Source organism: Euprymna scolopes, chromosome 37 (genome assembly GCF_053919585.1).
Source record: "Euprymna scolopes isolate OS-2025 chromosome 37, ASM5391958v1, whole genome shotgun sequence".
NCBI classification, from domain to species: domain Eukaryota; kingdom Metazoa; phylum Mollusca; class Cephalopoda; order Sepiida; family Sepiolidae; genus Euprymna; species Euprymna scolopes.
Window position 1 is genome coordinate 58,337,337 of NC_136518.1, and position 18,160 is coordinate 58,355,496.

An 18,160-nucleotide genomic window follows, 5' to 3' on the forward strand; every position below is an offset into this window, starting at 1 on the left:
AAGACAAGTTCAAATAATGTTATATGAATTTAGTAAATGGTGAGAAAAATGAGAATTTAAGCATTGTTATTGAATAAGAGAATGAGAAAGACAAATATCTTTAAGTAAGAACATTTTGTGAATTAAGAATTTATTTAAAAAACAATAAAATCAGTGAAAAAGTATTAATTTAAAATTATTATTATTTAGAATATGATCCAAACGGTGCTAATATCAGTCAGAGGTTAGCATTTGATTTTCAGTGATGATGAAATATGCCAAACATTTTTAATATTCTTTTAAAATGATCCTTTTGTCAGTTGCATATTTTAATCAGTTATCAGGCATTCATTTTAGAATGTCATCCAATAATTAGCTAGACATTTTATTTTCTATGATAAAATATCGATTTGAATACATGCTAACTATTTACTCTTACTTACTACAATTCGTTTCATCTGACCCATCGGAACAATCATCATAATCATCACATTTGAAGATAGCATTTATACATTGTCCGTTTTTACATTCAAATTGGTGAGCTGGGCAACGTGATGTAGAAGCTAGGTGAGAAAAGTGAAAGGTTACGTGCAGGGCAAAAGAGGATAAGCTCAATAAAAATGTATAGTAAGAAGAAAAGTGAAGATTATTTGAAATGAATATTAGTTGAAATATTATTTATATGAATAAAGTGGAAAGATGTAACATGTTTGTAAAGTTATTAAAAATGTTTGTTTTTAATATGTCAAGCAGTATACTTTGTGAAACCATAGCAAGCCAACAGTACCAGCTAATGCTATTAATAAGAAAAAGCAAAGAATAAATAGAACTATTTACAGAATTCAGATTTTGAAAATGTTATAGTATAATTTATATATATATTTCATATGCATGAAAAGCTAGAAATGAAAATGGAAGTTTATTTCGTTTAATTTTATTTACTTAGAGGGACATTAATTACTAAGGCCAAACTTACAACAATCTTGTTCATCTGAAGCATCAGAACAATCAAATGTTTGGTCACATTTCTTGTTAGCATCGATGCATTGTCCGCTTGTACATTTGAATTGGTTGGGTTGGCAACGTTGTGGTGTAGCTGTGTGGGTGCGAGGGGAAAGAAAGAAAAAGGTGCAGTGCATTGAAAGACAAGTGCAAAGAAAATGAGAAAGGAAAAAGTTTAAAGCAACAACATTTTATAAATTAAGACATCATTCAGAAGAATAGATCAATGAAATTGAAAAGCATTCATTTATGTTAAAATTATTCAATTATTATTTTGAATGATTTAAACGATGCTAAAATCAATATATATATTTAATTTTCAGTGACGATAAAATAAGCCAAACATGTTTAAATATCCTTATAAAATTATCGTTTTGTCATAGCTGCATATTTAAATCAGTTATGAGTCATTCGTTTTAGAGGTCATATCCAATAATCAGCTGGACATTTTCTTTTCTATGATAAAATATCGATTTGAATACATGCTAACTATTTACTCTTACTTACTACAATTGGTTTCATCTGACCCATCGGAACAATCATCATAATCATCACATTTGTAGATAGCATTTATACATTGTCCGTTTTTACATTCAAATTGGTGAGTTGGGCAACGTGATGTCGAGGCTATGTGGGAAAAGTGAAAGGTTAGGTGCAGGGTAGCAGGAGAAGGTAAGCTCAATAAAAATATTTGGTAAGAAAAAAAAATGAAGATTATTTTTAATGAATATTTGTTGAAGTATTTATATAAACAAAGAAAGAGGTTATGTGTTTGAAAAGTTATAAGAGAAATGTTTTATATTTTTAATAAATATTTCAAGCATGTCAAGCAGTACTCTGTGAAACGATAGCAAACTAATAGTACCAGCTATTACTATCAATAAGAAAAAGCAAAGAATAAATAGAATTGTTTTTAAAAGAATTCAGATTTGTAATATGTAATAATTAGATAATTTATATTTCAGATTAATGAAATGATTTCAATGAAAATGGAAGTTTCTTTTTGTATAATTTTATTTACATGAAAAGTCACTAATTATTTAAGGCTAAACTTACGACAATCTTGTTCGTCTGAAGCATCAGAACAATCAAATGTTTGGTCACATTTCTTGTCAACATCGATGCATTGTCCGTTTTTACATTCGAATTGGTTGGATTGACAACGTTGTGATATGGCTGAGAGTAGGAGATGAAAGAAAGAGAAAGGTGCAGTGCATAGGAAAACGAGTGCAAAGAAAACGAGAAATGTAAGAAAAAAGGTTTTAAGAAACGATAACATTCTATAGAAAGATGGATGCAAAGAAAAAATAGGTTTTAAAACGGAAGAATTAAATTTATAAAAGAATTAAAATTATTCGTAAGAATGAAAATTTAATTATAAATTTTGTTGTAATTGTTTTTCTAAAATTACAATTATATAACTATTGAATTCAAATAATTGTATAGAAGAGAAAATATTTTTGATTAAAAAAAAATCACGTCTGTAGGAGGTTCATATTTTACTTTTGAAAAATTATTTAGATTCTTGTTTAACATAACCATCTTTTAATTTGTGTAAATTAATGCAATTTTTTTTATTTTCTAATCAACTTACAACAATCTTGTTCATCTGAAGCATCAGAACAATCAAATGTTTTGTCACATTTCTTGTTAGCATCGATGCATTGTCCGTTTTTACATTCAAATTGGTTGGGTTGGCAAAGTTGTGATGCGGCTGTGTGGGTGAGAGGTGAAAGAAAGAAAGGTGCAGTGCATAGAAAGACGAGTGCAAAGAAAACAGAAAATGATTTTCTAATGAAACATTAATATTTTATACAAACTAAATATTTTCAAGAAACAAGACAATATGTGGCATTGAAATATGAAAAATAATCTGCTGAATTATTCAATTAAAATTATTACTTAGTATATAACCCAAACGATGCTAATCTAAGAGGTTAACATTTAATTTTCAGTGATGATAAAATATGCCAAACATGTTTTAATATCCTTTTGTCATCGTTTCGAGATCAGAAGAGAGAGAATTAGAGAGAACATTGTCATTTACGGCCTTTGATGTGTTGCCATAAATGGTCGTGTCATCAGCATAGATGTCAACGAATGATTTAAGTATGTGTTTTAGGAGATTATTGATGTAGATCAGGAAAAGAGTTGGGCCCAGGATGGACCCCTGAGAGACTTCAGCATTAATACTGTGGACCTCTGATTTCTGCCCATCAACCACTTCTCTTATGAACCTATCGGAGAGAAATGATTTAATGATTGAGAAAACATTACCAGTGATACCGAAGCTGGAAATCTTGTGAAGTAGGCCCTTGTGCTATACCTTATCGAAGGCCTTCGATATGTCAAGAGCAATTGCCCTGGAAAGGAAGCCTTTGTCAAGAGATTCACTAATCCTATGAGATATAACCGTTAGTACATCTGCTGTAGATCTTGTGGAGCAGAAACCATATTGCATGTCACTAAGAAGGTTGTTTCTGCTGAGGTGGTTGACTACTTTATTTAATATGGATTCTAACAACTTACTCATTACACACAGGAGACATTGGTCTGTACTGAGAGGGAGATGACTTTTCACCTGAATTCTTAAATGCAGGGCATACTGATGAGGTTTTCCAGGGTGTTGGAAAGCACTTCTCCTTAAGGCAACGCTTAAATCGTTTTGTAAGTATGGGGGCAAGTTCTGGTTGAAGTTTTTTCAGCACTATAACTGGAATGCCGTCAGGGCCAGGTGCTTTACTGGAATCAAGGTTCTTGATTAGCTTGGCGACCTCACGCACAGATATTTGTATGTTGCATAGCATGTTGTCTGTTATAGGAGGAAATACGGGGAGTTGATGGCCTTCTCGTATAGGGTAAAATTAGCTGCAAAGTTCTTGGCAAATAGTTTGGCCTTGTCTGATGCTGACGAGATGACCTTAGGTCCATTGATGATGGTTGGGATAGAATGCACGCTTCTGTTCAGGATCCTGTTTGTCATTTTCTATTGACAATCTTATAATCAATAATCAGATCGACATTTTCTTTTCAATGAAAATATTGACTATAATAAACACTATTCAACGTGATGTGGAGGCTGTGTGGGGGAAGTGAGAGTAGAAAAATGTTGGGTGAAAGTGCAGGATGGAGAGATAAGCACAATGAAAAATGAGTAAGAGTAAAAGTGACGATCATTTTAAATGAATATCTGTTAAAAAATATTTCCAATTCATTAATTACTAGCAGGCTGCCCGACGTTTCCCGGTGGTAAAATACACATAAATATTATATTTTGATCCATACAGAAACTGAGATGTGTACATGCGAGAATTGTTTTTTCTAAACAGTTCGCTTCTTGTAAGTAAAAATGTGTGTGTGTGTATTATATATATATATATACTCGAGCTGAGATCGAAACTAAAACCTAAAGACAGTGAGTCAAGTACAATAACCACTAGGCCAGCTTGATACGATTTAAAAAAATGTTTTCAAACCTACTTATTCTTAACATAAAGGAATCTGTCATTTGAACCATTCACGCATGCACATTCGTAAAACAGTAAACAGATTAAAATCCGATGACTCCACATACCAATTTTTTGATTTTGACCCCATAACATACATTTTTTCTGGATAAAAACCGATTAAAAATTTTTCCACATATCTGAACACCCTATATACCAAATTTCAAGTCAAACATTCGTTGAATATATAGGTTGAGAATTGTCTTCACACACATTCTAACTTTTATAGATAACAAACAAGTTTTTGATGAGCTGTTCCATATAAGTTAACAAATTTACCGAATTTCTATTACAAATGATTACTATATTGTCCAATTTTTACTGTACACTCTTTAAACCTTATCCTCGAGTGGCCTCTTGGCCTTGATAAGTGGTGATACCTATGTAAAAGAAAAATATAGTTAATTTTTTTTTTTTTTTTTTTTTTAATTTGTTTGGAGTCAGAAATTAATTTTGTTAGAACATAGCCTATGGCGAATATTCAGCTTTCTGTGCTAATTATGTTTTTAATTACGTTTATAATTAGACTAAAATAAATAAAAAGAAATTTGAAATATAATCTACTTATTACAATTTTGGTACAATCAAATACTTGTATTAATTGGATTTACTGTCTCATCTTGATCGTTATTCTCACGTTTTGCTCCATGAAACCTCAGACCTTCAGGTGCTTCTAGTCGAAGTTAGGAATCTATATCGAAATTAGCACACTTTAAAATCAGTTATATATATATATATATATATATATATATATATATATATATATTGTGAGAATGACATAAATCAGAACAGTAGTTCAGATCATCTAAATTTATCATCTAGAAGATTCTAAAAATCAAATATTTGATAACATTTTTTGCTAGAACAAATGTTATGTTTCTAAATGTAAATACATCAGATGTGTTAACAAATAAGTAGGTTCTTGGAAGTCACTATTGACAGCTTTATTTTTCTTTATTCAGTTCCTCTATTAACAGATATATAAAAGTCATAAAACGTGCAATAAAGTTAGTCTAATATTAGAAATTAAATAAAGGAGTAAATTTACAAAAAGTTGACTATAGCACCTGAAGAAGGCTACAGAGTTCACCAGACAGAATATTGTAAACACAATAACCAAGATAAAAACAATATCTCAAACATGTACCCAAGAAAAATATTTGACATAAATTGAAAAACAAAAAGAAAATGAGAATTGTTCTAAATTATATTTTCAACATTCTTTAAATTTGATTTTATTAATCAACTTACGACAATTTTGTTCATCTGAAGCATCAGAACAATCAAATGTTTTGTCGCATTTCTTGCTAGCATCGATGCATTGTCCGTTTTTACATTCAAATTGGTTGGGTTTGCAACGTTGTGAAGTAGCTGGGTGATTGTGAGGTTAAAGAAAGAGAAAGGTGCAGTGCATAGAGAGACAAGTGCAAAACGATTTTTAAAAATAGGAGAAAAGGTGAGAAAAGAAAACTCGAAAAAGTTTTCCTTAAGAAATCATGACATTTTATAGAAAGATAAGCGCAAAAAAATGCAAAACATTACGAAAAAAAAAAAAAAGATTTTATAAAAGAATAATTAAATTTTATAAAAAGAATAAACGGTTTTATATAGAGAGGATTCATTAAAAAAATGATTTATCAGATTTTAATGATTGAATTTATATATTTTTTAAAATATTCTTTTAAATTAGTAAGTTGAATTTAATTTCATTAGCCTCTATGTGCTTGCACATAATTAAATTATTGTGTAATTTATACATTTTCATGGGGGTGATACCAAACAAGTTGGAATGAATAATTAATAAATTCATGGAGATTTCAACATATTGTGAATTATTAATTCACCTTTATCTTATTTAATTTTAAAATGTACAATTTTCATTGGTTGATTTACAACCAATCAACTTACGACAATCTTGTTCATCCGAAGCATCAGAACAATCAAATGTTTTGTCACATTTCTTGTTAGCATTGATGCATTGTCCGTTTTTACATTTGAATTGGTTGGCTTGGCAACGTTGTGATGTCGCTAAATGAGTGAGAGGTGAGAGAAAGCGAAAGGTGCAGTGCATAGGAAAACAAGTGCAAATAATGTGATATCAATCAAGAAAATATTAAAATAAGAATCTACGAAACATTAATCAAAGAGTTCGATCATATTATCAAAAATAACTAAGTTTTAGACCTATTTCAAAACATGAAAATCAATGAATAGTTCGAGTTAATTCAACCTGACAAAATAGATGCATCAACCTCTTATATACTACTTAGGCATATGCCGAAAGGTTAATTAATTTGCATATTTGTTTTAAAAAATTATTTAAATTAACTATTGTATGTTATTGTATTTAATTCAATGTTTTTATTCCACGACTATTTATCTGAGAGTCCATCTTTCAAACTCCTTGGCCTAACGTTCACAGGAAACATGAGTTGGAACAATTACATTGAAGGCATTGCCAGGGCCGCCGCAAGAAAGGTAGGCTCTCTCTACCGTGCTAAAAAACTACTAACACCCGAAAGTATCCTGTACCTCTATAAGGCCACCATTCGCCCATGTATGGAGTATTGCTGCCACATCTGGGCTGGTGCATCTGCTACTAGTCTCTTGCTCCTTGACAAGGTTCAAAAGAGAGTCGCAAACCTGATAGGCCCTGAACTGGCATCTAAGCTTCAGCCTCTGTCCCATCGACGAAATGTTGCATCCCTCTGCCTTTTCTACAAGTATTTTAGTGGTGAATGCTCTGACGAACTGCAATCACTTGTGCCCCCACGACGTGAGCACCCTCGACAAACCCGACAGGCTACTAGATCCCACCCCCACACTGTAGAGGTCCCTAGATGTAAAAGATCTTTTTACTCCAATAGTTTCTTCCCCAGAACCGCAAGACTCTGGAATTCCATTCCAGGTCCCTGCTTCCCCAACAGTACTGACATGCAGAAGTTCAAGTGTAACGTGAACCGACACCTTGCTGCCCAAATCCGTACATAGTACCCCAGTAGTTGTTGCCCCTGATAGTAGCCCCCTACACCAAAGTGGCAATTTGCCTTGTTTGGGGTGAAAATGTAATTAAAAAAAAAAAAATAAAAAATATAATAAATCATACTGTTTCACAATAGTGTTTTTTTTCTAAGATAAATATGTAGCATTATTTTCTATTTGTGTCGATATGGTACTTCCTTTATGTAATTTTCATAATGTTTAATGTCCAATCAACTTACAACAATCTTGTTCATCTGAAGCATCAGAACAGTCAAATGTTTGATCACATTTCTTGTTAGCATCGATACAGTGTCCGTTTTTACATTTGAATTGGTTGGGTAGGCAACGTTGTGCAGTTGCTAAGAGTAAGAGGTGAAAGAAAGAGAAAGGTGCAGAGCATCGAAAGTGCAAATACGAGAAAGAGAAGAAAAATATTTTCCTGAAGAAATATTTTATGAATTCAGAAAAAATAAAACATAAGTCATATTGAAATAAGTATTTATCTGTTCAACTGAATTAGAATTATTGATTAAAATATGACCTTAAAATACTAATGTCAGAAATTAACATTAATTTTCAGTAATGAAATATACCAAATACATTTTAATATCCTTTCGAAATTATCTTTTTATCATATCTATCATTTTCTATTGAGAATCTTATAACCAATAATTAAATGGACATTTTATTTTAAATGATAACATTGCGATGTGACAGAGTGAAAGGCAAAAAAAAGAAAAAAGGTGTAGTGTTTAAACACTACAATGCAAAAAAATGCAATATAAATAAAAAAAGAAAAGGCTTTCTTAAAAAAAATGAGATATTTAAGCAAAGGTTCGTGAAATTCATAAGCATTGAAATTATGAATGATAAATATGATTATCTTGAATATTTTAACTCTGTAATAACTTCCAAATATTTGCAACAAGTTTCACCACCCATATCAACTGGTGTATGGTTGAATATAATAGCGCACATTAACTTGCACAGGTTTATTTTATGATAATTTATATTTCAGTTTAATAAAAAGGTAGAAACGAAAATGGAGGTTTCTGCTTGTGTAATTTTTTTTTAACTAGAAGGGTCACGAATTATTAAGGCCAAACTTACAACAATCTTGTTCATCTGAAGCATCTGAGCAATCAAATGTTTTGTCGCATTTCTTGTTAGCATCGATGCATTGTCCGTTTTTACATTCAAATTGGTTGGGTTGGCAACGTTGTGCAGTGGCTAAGAGTAGGAGGTGAAAGAAAGAAAGTTGCAGTGCATAGAAAAACAAGTGCAAAGAAAACGAAAAATGGAAGAAAAAAAGCTTTTCAGAAATATTTTATAGAAAGATGAACGCAAAGAAAAAATGTGAAGGTAGAAGAGGTTTTAAAACGGAAGAATTAAATTTTATAAAAAAAAAGAATTACGATTATTGCTAAGAATTTAAATTTAATTATTAATAGTGTTTTAACTGTTTTTCTAAAATTACAATTATATCCTAACTACTGAATTCAAATAATTATATGCAAGAGAAAATACTTTTGGTTTAAAAAATCACGTCTGTATAAATTTTTTTCTTTTTTTTTTTTTTACTTTTGAAAAAGTTATTTAGATTCTTGTTTTAAAGTTTATCAATCTTAAATTGTGTAAATTAATGCAATTTCGATATTTGCTAATCAACTTACAACAATCTTGTTCATCTGAAGCATCAGAACAATCAAATGTTTGATCACATTTCTTGTTAGCATCGATGCATTGTCCGTTTTTACATTTGAATTGGTTGGGTTGGCAAAGTTGTGATGTGGCTGAGAAAAGGAGGTGGAAGAAAGAGAAAGGTGCAGTGCAAAGGAAAGTGAAATAGAAACAGAAAAAAATGGCAAGACAGAAGAAAATGAGAATTTTAAAAAAGGATTCATGAGATTTCTTGATTCACACTAAATTCATATTTTAGTACATTATTAAGATTTATTTAGGCATATATTATTTCCATAGAACAGGCATCCGATTTCAATCTGTATGAATGTCTTAAGAAAACCGTCTACTTCTTAAGATATAAAATTTACAAGATTAAAATTAAATGTAAAAGATGCTTCTTTGCAATAATCCTGCCGTTACAAAATGCTTGTTGGTACTTAAGCAGAATAAGGATTTTTCTATTGTTAGACTTTTTCGGGCAGTTTATGTAAAAATGCCGAAACACCGGGTCAATAAAATCGCAGCAGCAAACGTCGTTTAAAACATTTGTCATCAACAAAAATAATCATTAAAAAAAAATCATACAAAATTTTTGTGTTTGCTATCAGTTGATTTTATTTTAAAAAAAAAAAAAAAGTGAAAAATAATGAACCTTACCTTACAAGGAGTGTTTTTCTCTTGATTTGATATATAGTTTTCTTAGTTTTCTAAAAATTGTCCAATAAAACTTGTATAAAATTGTATATTTTTCATAACAAAAAGAAGTTGTTCTTAATTTAATTAATTTTTTTTATTGAATTATCTTCATAACAAAGAAAATGTTTTTCTATATAAAAAAATTGATCAGTGTTTGTGTGAGAAAAAAAAAAAAAAGATCACAAAATTTCGGTCGACATCTTCCAGCATTTTACATAAATGCCCGGAAAATTCCGATGGTAGTATGGTCCTTATTCTGCATAAGTACCAGATTGTTTTATTTTCTAAATAATTCGACTTTTGGTGTAACTACTTCAACAGAGTCGTAAACCCTTAGAATCGAAATCTGTTTCAATAACATCATCATCATGAGCATAAACAAACAAGTAATTTTCAGTATTTTACTTCTGAATGTTACTAGTGTTGGGACGATTAATCGGAATTGGAAATATTGTAACTTGTTAAGGTATTAAAATCAGTATTAGAAACGGAAATGTTTGTATGGATTTTCCGATACCAAAAAAAAAAAAATATTTTAATTTTATTTTGCTTGTTTTTGTTTAAAACTATCTTCCATTACTAATAAATATTTATGGATTTTAAAACTAAAATTTATAAATCATCTCCCACAATGTATTTTTATTTTATATTTGCGAAAATATATGCACATATTAAATGTTTTGAAAATAATCTGGAAAAAAAAAATCAACAACTCAAACTAAATATTTAGCGATTTTAAAAGAATTGGAATCAGGATTAGTAAAAATATTGGAATTGTCACATCACTACTTACTACATAATAGCACTATGAGAGTCGCCATGTTGTAAGCTGTATTATAACTACGGCAACAGAAAATGTTTAGTGTATAAGGTTTATGTGCACAAATACTTGAAAGCCCCAAAATATAAATGTGAGCGATGTGTGCTGCCATGTCAACATATAATTTCAGTATGTAATTAGACGAATGTTTGTCTGAGTACAGTTTGATAAAACTTATGTTCATTAACAAAGATTGAAATAAAGACCTATAGCTACAAAAAACTGATGTTTAAAAGTCGTTATTGTTATTTTGACCAACATTCTTTACATGAATTTGATCTTAGTAAATGTCTAAAATATAAAGTTTAAGCTTAAGGAGCTTAAAGAAGAAATTGAAATTCAGGAAATCTTACTTAGTGTCTAATAACTATAAACCAAATTTAATGCAAATGTGAAATATTTGAATTTTGAAATAAGTTGCACCTATATTATTTCCTCTAAAACCTCTTTGAACTACTCTAAACTAACTGAAATTTGAAGAATATTTATTGATTGAGATAAATGGCAACTAGGGGTGACTCCAACCCCACTCCATCAATCTCTGAAATTGGGACTCTTCTTAGCAAAATGTAAACTAAAGCTAATTGTTTATTAAAAATGCTTTGATATTAAAAAAAATAAACTTATGATTGGAGTATCTACATAAAAAAAAAAACAAATTCAGAAAATGAGATTTTTTTATATTAAAAACCTCCAAAACTAGTTTGTGCTTTTCTTTAATTACTTACTACAATTGGATTTATCTGGCCCATCGGAACAAGCATCTGAATCATCACATTTGTAGATAGCATTTACACATTGTCCGTTTTTACATTCAAATTGGTTTTTACATTCAGATTGGCAATGTAATGCAGAGCCACCCCCTCCCCCAGTATAATTCTAATTAAAATATAACTCATTTGTTACATGACAATAACTAGATTTAATTACTTACTACAGTTGGATTCATCTGACCCATCGGAACAATCAACATAGTCATCACATTTGTAGCTAGCATCTATGCATTGTCCGTTTTTACATTCAAATTGGTGAGCTGGGCAACGTTGTGAAGTAGCTGAGCAAGAGAGGTTAAATACAGAAAAATGTTAGGTGCAGTGCAAAAGGGAGATAAGTGAGCCGAAAAAATGTATACACAAAGAAAAGCAATGATTTTTTTTATTTACATTTGAGTATATATTTATTTTCATTAAATACGGTTATGTTTATTGAATCAAAATATCTTAAATATTTCACACATCTCTAACTACTATCAATGCTATCATATTGGAGGAGTGTGCTCACATGATAGATATAGCATTTCCTTAACACATGACAATTGAAATATATCCAAAAAGCCACTGTATTTTTTTTTTAGACTTATTACATCATTTTGCCGGCTTTTCTCTATTAATGATTCCCTTATTTTAGTTCTTTAATCTTCACATTCCACAAGCGATTTTTCTGACAAAAAGTGAATTGCTGACCCATTGGAACAATCAACATAATCACATTTGTAGACAGTATTTTTACATTGTTGGTTTTTACACTCAAATTGGTGAGCTGAGTAAATTGATATAGAGGCTGAAAGGTACACAAATGTTAGGTGCAGTGCAAAATGGAGACAAGCATAGTAAAAAGAGAACGGATTTCAAGAAAGGGAGTGAAAAATATATAAATTACTTTTCTTTATGCAACCTGCATCTACCCGACGTTACCCAGGAATCATTTTACTGTTATGTTTGTTTCACTTATTGAATTTTCTCACATATTTTTGCCCTTTATCCAAACTGATTTCTTATGAGAAATATTTACATTTTTTAAAATATAATTAAACAATGGAATATTTTTATATAATAGTAGAGACTGAGATAATCTAAGGTTGCATCTATTTCGTGCACTAACATCAAAGTCAAGAAGGCATGCTTATAATAATAATAATAATTGCTATTTCACCCCAAATAAGGCACAGTGCCACTTAGATGTAAAGGGCTACTATTCGAGACATAATTTACAGGGAGTTGAGCAACAAGATATCTGTTCACATTACACTTGAACTTCTGCATGTCAGCACAGTAAGGGAAGCAGGAACCTGGGAGTGAATTTCAAAGTCTAGAAGTCCGAGAAAAGAAATAAGAGTAAAAGGCTTTCCAACATCTAGGGATCTCTACTGTGTAGGAGTGCGATTTTGCTGGTTGTTTGTCAGGGGTATTTACATTAAGGGCTTGGAGTTCGTCAGAACATCATCTATTTAAAATAATGCTAAAATAAGCACAAGCATGCAACATTTCATCGATGGGACAGGGGTTGGAGTTTGGTTGACAGAGCGGTACCTAGCTAATGATTCTTTGTCGAACCCTATCTTGGAAAAAGAGAGGCTAGTAGCAAATGCATCAGCTCACCTGTGGCAATAATACTCTCTACATGTTTTAAGTTAATTGAACATTGAACTTTACACAATACGCGACAACTTGTTTATATAATACTTATGCATATGCAATATCAGTCGTAAGGTTAATTAATACCCAATCAACTTACGACAATCTTGTTCATCTGAAGCATCAGAACAATCAAATGTTTTGTCACATTTCTTGTTAGCATCGATACATTGTCCATTTTTACATCTGAAATGGTTTGGTTGACAACGTTGTGCAGTGGCTGAGTGAGTGAGAGGTGAAAGAAAGGTGCAGTGCATAGGAAGACGAGTGCAAATAATGTTATATGAATTCAGTAAATGGTGAGAAGAATGAGAATTAAAGAATTGTTATTAAAGTCACTTTATTAAAGCATTAATTGTTAATAAAGTCACTAGATTTTTATCAAAATAATTGAAAATAGTATGTCAAAGAACATTTTTTTGGTTTTGAGAAAGCAATTCTATATTTTGCAGCACTAAAAAATAGTTGACATTATGTTTGTATCAATTAGAAATTGCATCTATTTATGCAGTAATCATTTACTACAATCTTGTTCATCTGATGCATCATAACAATCAAATATTCCGTCACATTTCTTGGTAGCATCGATGCATTGTCTTTTATATGTAGTATAAAGAAAACGGGATATGGTAGCTTATAAAAACTGTAAGCGTATTTAATATAGCAAAGACAAATTGAGATTATAGCAGTCAGGTGCGTAAGTTATAACTTTTCTATATTTGTCAAAAGCAGAAATAAAACCTGGCTGAAGAATGAGTTCAGGTTTTGTTGAATGACGTAAGACTGAGCACTGACCTAACAGATACTCTACAAAACAGCCATATTGGTTTCCAATTATGGACTTTAGAGTTTGATTAAAAAAATGTTTAAATGGAGTCCATAAGAAATCTAATCAACTTACGACAATCTTGTTCATCTGAAGCATCAGAACAATCAAATGTTTGGTCACATTTCTTGCTAATATCGATGCATTGTCCGTTTTTACATTCGAATTGGTTGGGTTGGCAACGTTGTGGTGTTGCTGAGTGAGTGAGAGGTGAAAGAAAGAAAGGTGCAGTGCATTGGAAAAAAAAGGAGTAAAAAAAAAAAAGACAAAAGCTTCCCTAAAGAAATGAGATTTTTAAGAAAACATGAAATTTATTGATTATCATTAAAGCTATTGATGATAAATATGATTGTCTTGAATATTTTAACTCTTTAATAACTGAAATATTTGCAACAGGTTTCATATCACATTTTGACAGATGTAGGCACAAACATAATAGAGCATATTCTTGCCTAGTTGGATTTTTGCAGATTTTTAATTTTACTTGTGTTAGATCCCACATAATAATCATGCATTATATTTCTGAAGAAATTGTACACGCCTTTACATTTTTTAATCATTATATATATATATATATATATATATATAGCTGTACTAACAATTATTATTTAGATTTATTATTAAAAATTGTGTCGATTTATGTAATATATTTTCTCATCAACTTACAACAATCTTGTTCATCTGATCCATCAGAGCAATCAAATGTTTTGTCACATTTTTTGCTAGCATCAATGCATTGTCCGTTTTTGCATTCAAATTGGTTGGGTTGGCAACGTTGTGCAGTGGCTGGGTGAGTGAGAGGTAGAAAGAAAGAAAGAAAGGTGCAGTGCATAGGAAGACAAATTCAAAGAAAAAATAGTGCACAAATAAAAATAGTTACTATAGGAAAGTATTTATGGCATTATTGAGAAGAATTAAAGCATCAATGTAAATTTAAGATTTTAATTAAAGTTAATTGTAATAGAATTGTTTAATTAGAATATCTTGAACGTTAGTGAGAAATGTTGAGAACTGCTATTTTAAATGAAAGTGAATCTGCGTGAATTTATAGGGGATTATGAAAAGACTTTTTTTATATTTACGATTAAAAGCAAAAAGTAACGCAAAAAATGTCCACCGACCAGTTTTGCCCTCATGAACGAACATGAATAGTCTCAGGGATAGTCATACTCAATATGTGTGTGTGTATATCATTTAAAGATCAGATCTTGGAAACTATGCATTGTATATATACCATAATGCTGGTTTTATTTTAAATATACATAGTTCCCACCGGTTTTTCCTTATAAAATAACAACTCGATACAGCTCTTGATGAGCGAGCCCAAAACCGGTAGGCTTATTTTATTTTTATATATTTTGGTTTTGCTTTTAATCTTGCATATTAGAAAACAAAAGTCTTCTCTTCATAATTTCAATAATTAATTTTTATTTTATAATTTTGAAAATTCAGTTTTAATTTATTTTATATATTAACTAGCAATATTTGCCCGGTGAAGAGATTTTAGTTTTTAATTTTTATTTCTTTACAAATTTTTAAACTTAAAAGAAAAATCAAATCTTCATAAGATAAACAATTCCTACACTAATTATCCCTATTGATAATTTTTATTTTTAGCTCTTTATTTTCAAATATTTCATATTTCCTTTTGTCTATGCTGAACTGAGTAATTTCGTTAGACAAATTGTTAGAAAGTATGTCATTATGCTGTCAATGACATGGTGTGATAATAAAACGTGAAAATTGGTTTGTTCAAAGCAAAGTTTGATTGCAAACTTAAATGCTATTCCAGTCTGATTTAAAAAAAATCCGACAAGATAACCTTATATGCTAGATAAAATTAATTAAAATTAAATTAATTAAATTCAAGCCCTTATTGCTAATCTACTTACTGCAGTTGGCTTCATCCGAAGCATCAGAACAATCAAATGTTTGGTCACATTTCTTGCTAACATCAATACATTGTCCGTTTTTACATCTGAATTGGTTGGGTTGGCAACGTTGTGCAGTGGCTGGGTGAGTGAGAGGTGAAAGAAAAAGAAAGGTGCAGTGCATAGAAAGACAAGTGCAAAGAAAAAGTGAACTATAAAGATAAAGAATAAATGAAAAATAAAATTTTTTTAGGTAAGGTATACATTCTTTCACTGTGGCCATACTATCTAAGTCTCCTATTCTGTACAAATTTAATCTTCTGGGATCATCAGAACAAAGCCTGCGTTGTACACTGACATAAGACATCCATCATATCATTCTACAGAGTTCGAATAAGATCCATTTGTAAAAGTTTGGAGGTTACATTGGTCGAAATGAAAACTTTCAAGATGAGAATAGTTGTCCAAAAAAATCCAAATACAAACATCAATCTTTATCCTAAAAATTTGGAAATACACGAAACAAAATTGTTTATATTTTAGATGAATTCTTATGAAAAAAAAAATCAGTGTATTTGAACTTTTATGAAATATTTCTACGTTACTGTTATATTTTTATTTCGTAAAACCAAGGTTCTCCTTAAGACCCAATGGACAAAGAAACAGCTATTCTAGTAATAAGAGAGTTCTTTCCCTTTATTATGTCGAACATTCAGAAGAGCAAGGAAAGGAGACTGAATCTTCAGATTAACAACATGGTCACAATCAACAAGTAGGTCTCTCTTATTTTTGATATTTGCCAATATGTAAATATCTCTAGGATGAATAATTATATTTATAAAACGTTACCATTTTAAATTTATTTGAGTTTTGTGACATATTATACTAGTATGTTTATCTTGATATTGAGATAATTCAAATGTTTAAATGTCAATATGAAATTTTATCTAAAGAACAATTCGATACGCGACAGGAACTAGATTTAATTACTTACTACAGTTGCTTTCATCCGACCCATCGGAACAATCGACATAGTCATCACATTTGTAGATAGCATTTATACATTGTCCGTTTTTACATTCAAATTGGTTAGCTGGGCAACGCTGTGAAATGGCTGTGCACGAAAAATGAAACGTGTCAAAATGTTAAGTGCAATGAAAAGGGAGATAAGCATGCAAGAGAAAATGGAAAACAAACAAAAAAAATAGTTTCCATGTGTGTTTGAAGATAAAATTACAATGTTTTGTAAGGATGTACTACATCCTTTCCTTTTTTATTACTTCCAAAGTAGTCTATCTTTAGCCAGGTCTTTATTTATCCTTACTTTCCCTCAAATTCAACCCCTATCATTTCCTCCCATGTTTTCCTTGGTCTTCCATTTCCAACTGATCCTATTACCACAACTCTTCTACATCTAGTCTTTCTAGGTTATGCTAATCTTTTTCTACTATTAGTATTTCCATAATAGGGGTTCGACTGAGCTTCAGGCTCTGCCCTCCCCTAATAATCTTAGCAAGACAATATATCCAAAAATTGCAAAATTTTATCACGTAGAAGATCTATTAGTTCAGAAAAATGTATAAATATTATGGTAAGAATCAATAGCTGACATAAACGTCACACAAACTTTGAAAACAACAAACAAAACAAAAAAAAACAAAACAAAAAAAAAACAAAAACAAAAAAACAAAAACAAAAAACAAAACAAAAAACAAAACAAAAAACAAAACAAAAAACAAAACAAAAAAAAGAGGGATGATTCAATGGCCTGTTTAAGGCCATATTCCGACTATCAATGTAAAGAAAAAAAGCGAAATAAACAATTTTATGTAAAAATTATTTTATGCAGAAAAAAAAACATCTACTTTATTAACTTTCGTAATTTATGGATATATTGCTATTTTCGACAACAAAGCCAACTGACACGTATGTAGCAGCAGCGACATCTCACATGAAAATGACCAAGATGTGGCGGGAGGCGATGTCACAATGGAGGAAGAGAAAGGAAAAAAAAACTGAGGTTTGAAGCCATGTGGCGACGATAGCAATTTGGAAACGTTTGCGCAAGAGAATTTTTTTTTTTTTTTTAAAACATTTTCACGCCAAGCAAAGCACAGTTCCACTTTGATAAGGACATAAATTACATGGATATCATGTAGTGAGTTGTACAGTAAAATGTTCACACTACACTTGAACTTCTGCATGTAAGTACAGTTGTAGAACCCGTAAGAGAATTTCAAAGTCAAGCAGTTCTGAATAAGAAGCTATATGAGTAGAAGGCTTTCATACATCTAGGCATCTCTACTGTGTAAGGGTGGGACTTTACTGCTTGTCGGGTTTGTCAGGGGTATTTACGTCGAGGGGGTAAAAGGGCCTGTAGT

General features: G+C 30.7%; 2 protein-coding genes across 2 annotated transcripts in view; both read right to left on the reverse strand.

Moving 5' to 3' along the window:
• The window catches only part of LOC145261202 (uncharacterized), a 751,089-nt gene that overhangs the window by 155,930 nt on the left and 576,999 nt on the right, over nucleotides 1-18,160 (reverse strand). The window lies entirely within an intron of this gene.
• The window catches only part of LOC145260995 (uncharacterized), a 32,278-nt gene continuing 27,940 nt past the window's right edge, over nucleotides 13,823-18,160 (reverse strand). Inside the window, exons 18-21 of the mRNA XM_080119124.1 lie at nucleotides 16,774-16,893; nucleotides 15,801-15,920; nucleotides 14,575-14,694; nucleotides 13,823-14,103 (exon numbers count right to left, since the gene is read on the reverse strand). Coding sequence (XP_079975250.1) covers nucleotides 13,949-14,103; nucleotides 14,575-14,694; nucleotides 15,801-15,920; nucleotides 16,774-16,893 — 515 coding nt within the window. The 3' untranslated portion in view covers nucleotides 13,823-13,948. The remainder of the gene's footprint in view (nucleotides 14,104-14,574; nucleotides 14,695-15,800; nucleotides 15,921-16,773; nucleotides 16,894-18,160) is intronic.